This window comes from Pristiophorus japonicus, chromosome 11, assembly GCF_044704955.1.
Source record: "Pristiophorus japonicus isolate sPriJap1 chromosome 11, sPriJap1.hap1, whole genome shotgun sequence".
In the NCBI taxonomy this organism is placed as follows: Eukaryota; Metazoa; Chordata; class Chondrichthyes; family Pristiophoridae; genus Pristiophorus; species Pristiophorus japonicus.
Genome location: NC_091987.1, coordinates 34,303,155 through 34,316,281, shown reverse-complemented (window position 1 = coordinate 34,316,281; position 13,127 = coordinate 34,303,155). Strand labels below are relative to the sequence as shown.

The 13,127-nt window shown below is 44.3% G+C and overlaps 1 protein-coding gene across 5 annotated transcripts in view; it reads right to left on the bottom strand.

Annotated features, from left to right (window-relative positions):
* Window positions 1-13,127, bottom strand: part of LOC139276009 (cilia- and flagella-associated protein 47-like) — a 1,107,008-nt gene that overhangs the window by 492,294 nt on the left and 601,587 nt on the right. For all 5 annotated transcript variants that reach the window (XM_070893331.1, XM_070893333.1, XM_070893335.1 and 2 more), the window contains 2 exons: window positions 4,756-4,864; window positions 1,122-1,351 (listed from right to left, as the gene is read on the bottom strand). In XM_070893331.1, coding sequence (XP_070749432.1) covers window positions 1,122-1,351; window positions 4,756-4,864 — 339 coding nt within the window. The remainder of the gene's footprint in view (window positions 1-1,121; window positions 1,352-4,755; window positions 4,865-13,127) is intronic.

Sequence of the window (13,127 nt, the reverse complement as noted above, 5' to 3'; positions counted from 1 at the left end):
ATGGGGCTTTCTATATTTCCTGTGTTAAAATAAATTATTTCACACAACGTGGAATGCTTTACCACAATTGCTTATTGAGACAGAAACTATAACAATTTAAAAGGGATTGAATGAGTATTTTAAAAGTAGAAAATATAAAAACTATGTGGAAATGGGGTCAGAGTGGATGGTTGAAGAGCGAATGGCCTCCTCCTTGCTGTCAGATTATCAGTGTCCTTCTGAGGAGCATCACGGCAATTGTTGGTTAGAATCAGCTAACATTGGGTTTGCAAGAATCATCAGTTTATGTATATGAAACCTATGTACATATTTGTCGACATCGACCTTTTAGCTACACTGGTAACAAAAAAACAATTCTGAAATTATTTCATCACAGACCACAGGTGAATTTGCGAAAGGTGCCACTAATTGATGACAATTAACACAGATGGTGCATTGATGGTGAATTAATGGGCATCCTATCTAGAGGCAGCCAGCAACCAAGCCGTCCTATGACTAACAGCAGTTTGTGTGTATTAGTAGAATGCTCACACTCGTCTGGTGACTAGACTTTTTCTAAGGAAGAGACCAATTCTATAGCACAACTCCCCAAATTTATCTGCATTAATGAGTAATTTGTGTGGACATTAATGTTAATTGTGGGAATAAATGCAAGTCTTTGTTTCTTTATTGTCAAAAGAATAATTTTAGTCTTCTGGATTGACTATAGTGAGTTAGAGGCTGAAAATACCACACAGAATAGGCAGGAAGTTGTGTTATACCTCAAATAAAAACCTGTATCATGTCTATCCACAATGCTGGAAACCTAATAACATATTATCACATAAGTACAAAAGAAATTGAACACTGTGTTTTATTTAGAAATGCAATAAAGGTAAAATTGACTCAACGTAGGTATTACGATTATAACAAGAGCATTGTGCTATCTACATTGATTGTGGGAACAAAATGAATAGATCGCCACAAACAATTGGCAATAGGGGTGCCACCCCACTGTTACTGTTGTCAAAAGTGTCAACATGCCTGTGATTCTTCCTGCTCACCGGTAGGCTGTTAAAATTTCAAGATGAACAGCATACGAGCTGAGAAGTGTTTTGTGATAACATGACAGATGTTCCTACCTGAATGCAGGAAAGGCCAAGAGCTGCAACTGAAGCTCGGACACTGCTGCTTTCCAATGTCCCAGCAATCTTTCTGCGTTTGTATTCTATTTGTGACATCTGTTGCTGTCCTACAGTTGCCAAAGCTTTCTCTCTGGCTTCATTAATCAATGGGATTTTCAGTTCTTGATCAAAGGTACATGTGTTATTACATTTGTAGTATAGAACTATTTGTGTTGCATTCTTGTAACCTGCCATAAAAAAACATAGAAGTTCTTAGCTAAGTAGAGTTAATAATGAATGTCATAGAAATAGGAATTTAGAAAACTTCAGTCAGAGAAAAAGATCACTTGACCCAACAAACCGGCCTCCCTTAGATTGATCTTAACCTTGGCTTCCTACCTTCTCATCATACGCGTCAATCCCCTTTTTCCAGAAATATATCTTCTAAATCTCCATGGAAGTTTACAAGAAAGAGTATATCGGATGACCATATAATTTTCCCATTCAAACTTCTAAGCGGAGCTGTAAAGATTCAAGTTTTGCTGCAGCAATGACTTGCATTTATATAGCAAAGAAATGTCCCAATGCACTTCATAAATAAGCTAAAGAAAACAGACACCAAGCCCTGGAGAGAGAGGTCAGGAAGGGTACCAAAAACTATGCCAAAGAATAGATTTTGAGGAGATTATTAAAGGTGCAGAGAGATTTGGAGAGGCAGAGAAATTTAGGGAGAGAGCTCCAGAGAGTCCGCGGTTGAAGGATTTGTAAATGGTAGGATGAAGGGAGATGAGTTGCACAGAAGGCTGGAATCAAAAAAACAGAACATTCGAGTGGGTAGAAAGTTAGAGGAGACTTTAGCAGTTGAGGCTGTAAAGGGATTTATAGTCAGGACAAAGATTTTGAATTGAATGCAGAGGGGAATGGGGATTCAGCATAGATCAGTGAAGGAGGATGTGATGGGCGTTTACAATGGACAGGATATGGGCGCCACAATTTTGGACAAGCTGTGGTTTATGTAGGCAGGAGGTCAGCAAAGAGATAGTTAAAATATTTGAGTCTAGAGATGAGAAAGGCATGTACAAGGGTTTCAACGGTGGAGTAGCTGAGGTCAGGGCAGAGGTAGACAATTTTGCAGTGGTGGAATTAAACAGTCCAAGTGATGAATACAAAGTGGAGTTTAAAGCTAACTCTGGGTCAAACAGGATAACAATTGCAAATGGTCAGATTCAGCTTGAGTATGTGTCTAGGAAGAAGAATGGAACCAGTGACAAGGAAGTGTGATTTGTGGCAAGGGCCAAAGATGATTGTATCGGTCTTCCCAATGTATAACATATAAGAGACAATTTTCCTCCAGTTCCCCTATACCAGAGTACACGTGGAAATGTCATGACAAGAAAATGGGATACGAGGTCAGATAGATATTCCCCAATTTCCTTTGAGAGACAGGAAGACATTTTCAGAGCCTATTGTCTGTGAACGAAATTAGCTTGATAGACTGAATGGGCTTTCCTAATTCTCTCTTATATTCCTACCTGATCAATTTCTGACGATACAAAATTTATTTTTGAATTATCTTAATTTTTGTTACTTTACTAATGCTATTAATTTAGAAGCAACTGTTCCACTCGAATGAAGGAATGAATGGATAGCAGACAACAGAGCAGTATATAAATCCATACTTTTTCCTCTGCAGATGAATTAGTAAAGATAGATACTTCCATGAAAGTTAAACAGAATCCAGTCTATTAACTTTTCACATCTTATCTCTTTGAATAGAATAATTAAGGCATAAATAACACCATGAGACTTCATTAACATATAACAATTATGTTAATGTTAACCATTCAATTTGTTGTGGAAAGGCTTAGAATGATTTTAAGTTACTGAAAATTGAAAATGAAAATATTTTTGTGGAGAAAATAATGAATAAAGCAGTGATTATTAAGAAATCATTTAATAATTAGGAACATAAAATGTAGCCGTTACACTCAAGCAGTTTATTGTTACCCAAAAACATGGTCAGATTATTTTGTCAGCAATCACTTCCCTATGGTTAGGTTATCAGTGATGGGTGTTTTGGTGAACATTAATAGCCAGGAAGCTTTGTTTAAAAAGAAAGATTGCATTTATATAGTGTCTTTCACAGCCACCGGACATCTCAAAGCGCTTTACAGCCGATGAAGAACTTTTGGAGTGTAGTCACTGTTGTAATATGGGAAACACTAATGGGCGGCAGATTAGTCCCACCAGTGTGCTATTTTACTGGTACAGGAGGGTGACGGCAGTGAAGAGTGACGTCATCAAGGTTCAGGTCGCTGATTAGAGCGTGGGCAGGTACAGCAGGAGCGGTGATGTCGGGGCGAAGGAGCAGCGAGAGATTGTAGAGGGACGTGATCGTGGCCCAGGAGAGGCGCGAATTCGGGGCCAAAAGAAGCATGAGGCCAGGGGCAGCATGGGCCAGCCCACACTGCGATATGTGTGCGCACTAGGTCCATGCAGAAGAGCAGGTCTCCAGTCGTCTTGGTTAATCCTTGCCACTGGACCAAGACCTATCTCTGTCAAGCCCGTGTGGTGGCTGGTGTGCAACGGCCATCCCACGTTAAAAAAATCCACACACAGGCATCTTCCACCCTACATTATGTAGTTCAGGACCTGGAATATTAGGTCCTTCATTGAAACACCTGTGAACTCATCCTTTTTTGGAGTGGAAGCAAGTCATCCTCGTTTCGAGGGATGGCCTATGATGATGATGGGAAACACAGCAGCCAACTTGCACACAGCAAACTCCCACAAACAGCAATGTGATAATGACCAGATAATCTGTTTTTGTGATGTTAATTGAGAGATAAATATTGGCCAGAACACCGGGGATAACTCCCCTGCTCAAAGAACAATTATTTTTTTCACTGACATAATTACTACATGATTCCTAGAATTTAACATGCAGTTTAAAACCAGAAAGGTAATTTTTTTTTAATAACTTGCACTACAGAATTGTAATTTTAAGACACTTGAATTCCAGCCTGTACCAAGGCCCTGAACATTCAGTAGATACCCATTTATCTCACTGATTGCCAGCAGGACAGGATAATTGGATATGTCATGCACATTGGTCTTTTCTGGCTAGAAAACCCAACACTATTTGTCTCCATGAGACTGCTTTTGGAAATAAATGGGAATATTTCCTCTCAGAAGCACATTATACAAAGCAACTTTTTGTTTAGGTTATTGTTGGATTGCATTGAAAATACTTGTACCTCACATCAAATGATATTTCATTTTAATATACAGCTTGTTCCTGCACATTTGTAAATATGAAAATCACAATATCAAGCACACTAACTTGCAAAACAAAATTTTGTTAAGGCACAGTACGTGTATAAAATACTTGAAGTTATATTTAATCTACCTCAAGTGATAAAGAAGATGCTATGGTGTAAAAATTAATCTCGGGGTACAGCGCAAAGCAGGCAATAGTGAATCAGTTTTACACTCTGCCCGATTTTATTTTCTATTGACTTTGCCAGTTTTGCGCTATGGCCCAAGCTGAATTTCTACACCTATTTGTTTTCATATCATAACTAAATTGGACAGGAATTATTTTCTCTGTTGTGATTGAACAGATGCTACCAGAAAATAAAAGCCACTGTACCTGAATCAGCACAATGGTTCTGTATTGCACTTGGACTGAACACTTGTAGTCCAGTAGAAGGCAATGGTAAACAGCCAGTTCCTTCCAGACAGTACAGAAATTCTCCAATCTATAAAAGAAAACAAAACTGATTAACATTAAAAGCAGAATACGCCAACGACAAAACATAATGAAAAAGCTATTAGGATGAACAAATCAAATAAAAAAGCACATTTCTGGAAATGTACAGTAATGTGAAAGAGAAAGGAAATTGTTTTGGGTATAACCTTTCATCAGAATTAGCTTAAGTGAAGCTTCAGAAGACTCTCATAATAGAATCACCCTAAAGGATGACAGCCAATGTTCCCCCTAATTTGTGGTCTAAGTAAGCGGTCCCTTTAAATTTGCTGCGCAGCCATGCATTCGCAGTATCTTCCAGCAGCAGCCGCTGGTGAGCAGTCTGCACAGGAAGTCCCGATTGGTGCATGGCCGCCCACCCTAGTGGGAACATTGATAACAGCTATTACTTTTTTATGTTTTTTACATGTGGCATGAAGTCGTGCAACATAGGTTTCAGTCTTCACTCAGCGGTAGCACTCTTGATCAAGGTCAGAAGTTCATGTGGTCAAGTCTGACTCCAGGGACAGAGATTTAATCTTCGGAGGCCTGTTGATAAAATTGAGGCACATGGATAAGAAGATGTTAAAAGACAAAGGAGAGTACTGGTTAATAGATGTTTTTGGATTGGAAGAGTGTAAATAATGGTACCTCCCTGGGGGTCAGTGATGAGACTGGTGTTCTTCACAATATATAAATTATTTGGAGTTGGGTATAGGGGAGTCAATAAAATTTGCAGATGAGCAAAAAATATTGAGCATGATTAACCGAGAAGAAGACTATTAGTGACTTTGGGCCTAAATTTGGCTAGTACAGATTTCTGGCGCATTCACCACAGGTGTGCCACTTTTGTAGAACTCGGATCGAGTTTGGCTGCTCCCCAGCCTCTCCTCGATGGTGGCATAGCATGGCAACTAGATTCGGGAGTGGAGCCAGGTTCCGGTGCTGAAAACAGTGCCGGGACCTCTGCACATGCGCGCTAGAGTGTGCGCGCATGCGCAGTAGCTCCTCGCCCCCAGAATCTGTGAGAGTGTGCTGCAGGCTGTGTGAGAGGGGCTGAAGCGTGCTGCCCCTATCCCTGACCGAATGGGCTCCCTCATTGACGGCCTTCCCGGACCGTGTTTTGGTAGGACTTCTATTTTTTATTTGTTATTGATTGATTGCTTATTACTTTGATCTTGATGCTTTAGGTGCAGGGTTCCTTCTATTTTTTATTTGTTAATTAATTGCTTATTACCTTTTGTGCTTTGTTTAGTGCTTTGTAAGTCTTGGTGCTAGGTGCAGGTCCTCTCAGCTTCCTTGTATTTTTTATTTGTTATTGAATGCTTATTTGTGTGCTTTGTTTAATGCTTGGTGCTTTAGAATATACTTACCTGCACTGATTTCTTAACTCTCCACAAGGGTTTTCTGTGTGGCCACAAGTGGCCATATACGCTGGCCTAAGTTAGTTTGGAGCAACTATTAGCTGTCCAAACTGACTTAAATGGCCAAAACAGGCATAGGTGGCTGATAACACCCACTTTTGAAAAAAAAACTAAACTAAAAAAAATCCTAACTAACTCACTTACACTGGCGCAAATTAAATGTGCAGAATGGGGATTTTTAAGATACTCCAGAAAAATCAAGTTGCTCCAAAAAAAACAGAGCAACTCCTGGACAAATTTGGGCCCATTAGATGGATGCAAAGGGATTAGCAAATTGGGAAGATGTAAATTAGCAAATTGGGAAGATCAGATGTTAATTAATGCAGAGAAATGTGAGTTCATACATTTTGGAAGTAAAAAAAGTGGCATACATTAAATGCCAACACTTTGAAAGGAGTGGAGAGTCAGAAATACTTAGGGTTCAAATACAGAAATCTTTAAAAGGGGTAGGACAATGTGATTTAAAAAAAGCATATGGGATCCTCAGTTTCATAAACCGGTATTGAGAATGAAAAACAAAAGATGTAATGCTAAACCTATACAAATCATTGGTTAGGCCACAATTAGAATATTGGCCCAATTTTGCAGTCAGCAGCAAAGAAATGACGCTGCCTACAAAGTTTTAGCGGGCTCTCGAGAGCAAACATCCTCGATTCCGATGCCAGATTGAATTTGGCGCCATCTACAGGGGATCTGTGGTGTCCAGCAACAGGACAGGCAGCAGACAGGTTGATCAACCAATCAGATTGAAGAATTCTCACAGAAGGCAAAGCAGGAAGCAAAACAGGGAATATAATCACATTTAAATCATTGTATAGAAGGTGAAATAAAGATTGGGACATACACATGGGATTATCATCATCATAGGCAGTCCCTCGAAATCGAGGAAGACATGCTTCCACTCTAAAAATGAGTTCTCAGGTGACTGACTATACAGTCCAATATGGGAATTACAGTCTCTGTCACAGGTGGGACAGACAGTCGTTGAAGGAAAGGGTGGGTGGGGAGTTTGGTTTGCCGCACGCTCCTTCCGCTGCCTGCGCTTGTTTTCTGCATTCTCTCGCCGATGAGATTCGAGGTTCTCAGCGCCCGCCCGGATAATCTTCCTCCACTTAGGGCGGTCTTTGGCCAGGGATTCCCAGGTGTCAGTGCAAATGTTGCAATTTATCAAGGAGGCTTTGAGGGTGTCCTTCAAATGTTTCCTCTGCCCACCTGGGGATCGCTTGCCTTGTAGGAGTTCCGAGTAGAGTGCTTACTTTGGGAGTCTTGTGTCGGGCATGCGGACAATGTGGCCCGCCCAAAGGAGCTGTCGAGTGTGGTCAGTGCTTCGATGCTGGGGATGTTGGCCTGATTGAGAACACTGACGTTGGTGTGTCTATCCTCCCAAAGGATTTGCAGGATCTGGCAGAGACACCATTGGTGATATTTCTCCAGCGATTTTAGGTGTCTCCTGTATATAGTCCACATCTCAGAGCCATACAGGAGGGCGGGTATCACTACAGCCTTGTTGACCATAAACTTGATGCCAGATTTGAGGGCCTGGTCTTCGAACACTCTCTTCCTCAGGTGACCGAGGGCTGCACTGGTACACTGGAGGCGGTGTTGGACCTCGTCGTCGATGTCTGCCCTTGCTGATAGTAGGCTCCCAAGGTATGGAAAATAGTCCACGTTGTCCAAGGCTACGCCTGGGGGGGGCGGGGGGGGGGGGGCAGTGCTGTGTGGCAGGGTCAGGTTGGTGGAGGAACTTTGTCTTACAGATGTTTAGTGTAAGGCCCATGCTTTCATACGCCTCGGTGAAAATGTTGACGTTGGCTTGGAGTTTAGCCTCAATGTGCGCAGATGCAGGCGTCGTCCATGTACTGTAGTTCGATGACAGAGATGGGGGCGGTCTTGGATCTAGCCTGGAGGCGACGAAGGTTGAACAGGTTCCCACTGGTTCTATAGTTTAGTTCCACTCCAGCGGGGAGCTTGTTGAGTGTGAGATGGAGCATTGCAGCGAGGAAGATCGAGAAGAAGGTTGGTGAGATGACGCAGTCCTGCTTGACCCCTGTCCGGACGTGGATTGGGTCTGTGGTGGATCTGTTGGTCAGGATCACGGCTTGCATGGAGCAGGCGGAGGATGGCAACAAATTTTTGGGTGCAGCCGAAACGGAGGAGGACGCTCTATAGTCCCTTGTGTTAACAGTGTCAAAGACCTTTGTGAGGTCAAAGAAGGCCATGTATAAGGGTTGGTGCTGTTCCCTGTATTTCTTTTGCAGCTGTCGCGCCATGAAGATCATGTCCATTGTACCCCATGGTGGATGGAATACGCATTGTGACTTTGGGAGGAGCTCTTCAGCCTCAGGGAGAAGAGGGTTGAGGAGGATTCTAGCGAAGACTTTCCCAGTGGCCGACAACAGGGAGATTCCTCTGTAGTTACTGCAGTTGGACTTCTTCCTTTTTTTAAAGATGGTCACGATTACGGCATTTCTGAGATCTTCAGGCATGCACTCCTTCTTCCAGATGAGAGAGGAGGTCATGCATTCGCGCCAATAGTGCCTCTCCGCCATGCTTTAGTGCCTCAGCGGGGATTCCATCTGCTCCTGGTGCCTTGTTGTTCTCGAGCTGACGGATGGCCTTTTCTACCTCATGCAGGGCTGGGGTTTTGCTGAGATGGTGGCGGGTAGCGTGCTGCGGGATGGAGTTGAGGACACTCGTGTCAAAGGCAGAATCTCGATTAAGGAGATCTTCGAAGTGCTCCTTCCAGTGGGCCCTGACTGCCTCGGTGTCCTTAATGAGTGTCTCCCCATTCTTGGCCAGCAGTGTGGTGGGGGCTTGGGTGCTTGGGCCGTAGGTGGGCTTGACTGCGGTGAAGAATCCTCGCACGTCATGGCTGTTGGCCAGCTGCTGAATCTCCTGTGCTTTCTCCACCCACCATCTATTCTTTAGGTCGCGGCTTTTTTGTTGAACCTTGGCCTTCAGCCATCTGTAGAGCTGCTTTGCTGCTCCCGAGTTGGATTGTTGCTTTAGGTTCAGAAATGCCCTGCGCTTGCTGTTTATTAGCTCCTGGATTTCCTGGTCATTCTTGTTATGTCTCGAATAAAGCAATTTGACTGAGTACTGTAGACGTGAGTAAGTGTGACCTTAGTCTCTTTATTCTAACTCCAGATTACTGGTACAGCATGGGATGCCTGCTTATGTGCAGTGCTCCCAAAGGATGCTGGGATCCCTTGGGGCTCCAACAGATACGCCCTCTGGTGGCAGTAGAATGCTGGTTACATAGTGTTGCATACATAACATCACTCCATCCCAAAGTCAATAGTACACTTATTTACAGGGTGAGACGATCTGGGGCTTTCCGCTCCCTGAGTCCAGCACGATCTAGCCGACTTAGAACCTCTTCCAGGTTCTGCAAGTGTTCGATGGTATCCCGACCTGTGATCAATATGTCGTCCTGGAAAACTACGGTGCGCGGAACTTACTTTAGCAGACTCTCCATGTTCCTTTGAAAAATAGCCGCGGCCGATCGAATTCCAAACGGGCATCTATTGTAGATGAACAGACCTTTGAGCGTGTTGATGCAGGTGAGGCTTTTGAAGATTCCACCAGCTCCTGCGTTATGTAGGCTAAAGTCAGGTCCAACTTGGTGAACGTCTTCCTTCCTGCCAGCGTCACAAATAGGTCGTCTGCCTTGGGTAGCGGGTACCGGTCCTCCAACGAAAAACGTTTAATCGTTACTTTATAGTCCTCACAAATTCTGACCATGCCATCGCCCTTGAGAACCAGAACAATTGGACTGGCCCACTCATTAAACTCCACCGGCGCGATGATGCCCTCTTGTTGCAGCCTGTCCAGCTGAATCTCCACTTTCTCTCGCATCATGTATGGCACCTCCCGTGCCTTGTGGTGGATGGGTCGTGGATCTGCACCTTCGCCCCCGAGAAATTTCCGATGCCTGGCTCAAACAATGACGGAAACTTGCTCAGAACCTGGGCACATGAGACGTCGTTGATGGACGAAAGCACTCGGATCTCGTCCCAGTTCCAGGGGATTTTTCCCAGCCAACTTCTGCTGAACAGTGTGGGCCATCTCCTGGTACAATCCATAGTGGTAGTTCGTACAACTTTTTACTGCTGCACTGCCAATTACAGGGATCAGCTCTTTAGTGTAAGTTCTCAGCTTGGTATGAATAGGGCTCAGCTTGGGCCTGTGTGCCTTGTTGCACCGCAGCCTGTTGAAGGCGTTTTTGCTCATGATGGACTGACTCGCATCCATGTCCAATTCCATGGATACTGGAATTCCGTTCAGTTCAACTTTTAACATGATCGCCGGACATTTCGTGGTGAAGGTGTGTACCCCATACATTTCTGCCTCCTCGGTTCGAGTCTCTAGTTCAGTTTGATCCACCATGGATCGGTCTTCCTCTGCAACGTGGTGATTTGCAGGGTTTGCAGTTCGTCTGCACATTCGCTGGAGGTGTCCCATTGATCCACAGCCTTTGCACGCATAGTGTTTGAAGCGACATTGCTGGGCTCGATAATCACCTCCGCAGCGCCAACAAGGTGTCAATTGCCTCGCATTAACGTTTGATGGCGGACTTTAAGTCATCTGAGGTCGTGCAGCTGCAGGCGTGTGCGTTTTGCCATATGCATTCCTACCTGAAAACGACGTTACTTTGTGTACAGTACTGGCCAAAACATCTTTATGCTACGAAATTTGTTTGGTGTTGTCGTTGGTGGACATAAATGTCTGGGCTATCGTTATGGCTTTGCTCAGGTTCAGTGTTTCAACAGTCAATAGTTTGCGAAGGATAACCTCATGGACAATGCCAAGCACAAAAAAGTCTCTTAGCATTTGCTCCAGGAATCCATTGAATTCGCAATGTCCTGCAAGGCGCCTTAGTTCGGCGACGCAGCTCGCCACTTCCTGGCCTTCAGACCGTTGACATGCGTAAAATCGATACCTTGCCATCAGAACGCTCTCCTTCGGATTTAGGTGCTCCCAGACCAGCGTACACAGTTCTTCATACGATGTGGTTGTTGGTTTCACCGGAGCAAGAAGATTCTTCATGAGGCCATGAGGCCCCGCAGACGGTGAGGAGGATCGCCCTTCGTTTGGCAGTCTTCACACTCTCTTCCAGTTCGTTGGCCACGAAGTATTGGTTGAGTCGCTCCATGAGGGCCTCCCAATTGTCCCCTTCAGAGAATTTCTCCAGGATACCAACAGTTCTTTGCATTTTCACATGATGTTTCGTTATCTCGTCACCAGTTGTTATGTCTCGAGAAAAGAAATGTGACTGAGTACTGTAGATGTGAGTAAGACTAAAAAGACCTTAGTCTTTTTATTCTAACTGCAGAGTACTGGCGCAGCATGGGAGGTCTGCTTATATACAGTGCTCCCAAGGGATGCTGGGTTCCCTTGGGACTCCAACAGATACGCCCTCTGGTGGCAGTAGAATGCTGGTTACATAGTGTAGCATACATAACAATTCTCATCAAACCTGTCCTGGTGTTTCCTGGTTGAGTGACCGAGTGTCTCTTCGCAGGCACTGGTTATGGTGGCCTGGAAGACAGACCAAGCGCTGTGGGCACTCTGCGTCTCGGGGTCATCGAGGGTCGCCAGGTTGGCAGTGAAGCACTGGCTGTAGAGGGCTCTCTTAGCTGGGTCTTTGAGTGCCCCGACATTGATTTTTCTACAGCATTGCTTCTGTTGCCATCGTCACTTTGGGGCTATATTGATGATGGAACGGATTCGGCGGTGGTCCGTCCAGCAGTCGTCGGCTCCTGTCATGGCACGGGTGATGCGCACGTCCTTACGATCCCTCGCTCGAACCATGATGTAGTCAAGCAGGTGCCAGTGCTTGGAGCGAAGGTGTTGCCACGATGCCTAGTACTTGTCCCGCAGGCAGAACAAGGTGTTGGTGATGACAAGGTCATGGTCTAGGCATTTTGTCAGGAGCAGGGTACCGCTGGAGTTGGTTTTCCCTGCCGATCATGCCTCCCAGAGGTTTGTGTCCTTACCAACTCTGGCGTTGATGTCGCTGAGGAGGATCAGTTTGTCGTCCGTAGGGACGCGGGGCAGAGATTGTTCAAGACTGGAATAGAATACCTCTTTGGCCTCATCTATTGCGTCGAGTGTTGGGGCGTACACACTGATATCTGTGGCGCACTGGTTCCAGGATAGGGTGAGCCGGAGATTCATGAGACGTTCACCAATCCCGCATGGGGAGTCTCTGTAGCGGTCGACCAGCTCGTTCTTGGTTTGCCTTTCCAGAAGAAGGTGTAACCTCCATCTTGTTGAGGGAGAAACTTAAATATCAAAATGCAAATTAATTTCTTTTTTAATTCTGCAATTTTTACATTCATTTCTAAGGGAATATGACTCCACATTTGTAAAAATGCGTTTTTCAGGGCCAGAGAGGTTGTTCAGCAGTAATTATAACTTAGTACGCCATTAAAAACTCCTGATTGAATGAGGCTTAACTTTTTCAAAAGCAAAATACTGCGGATGCTGGAATCTGAAATAAAAACAGAGAACACTGGAAATCTCAGCGGGTCAGGCAGCATTTGTGGAGAGAAAAATAAAGTTAACGTTTTGGGCCGACGATCCTTCATCAGAACTACTGAATGTTCGAATGCAGAGTTACAACACTTTTGATTCCATCTGCAAAGATTGCAACAGCGTACCCTATGAAGAAGCAGGGTATCTCTGACAGCAACTTCCGGTTTTCTGCGTTTAACTGCGCACATGAGACATGAGATTTTCTGTTTGTTTTACCCAGTAATATTGGCGAGCACTGACAGTCTCATCATTATTACTATGAAAACTCTAGGCCAATATGTCTAGTTTTGCGTGCTTTACTTTAGAAAATGC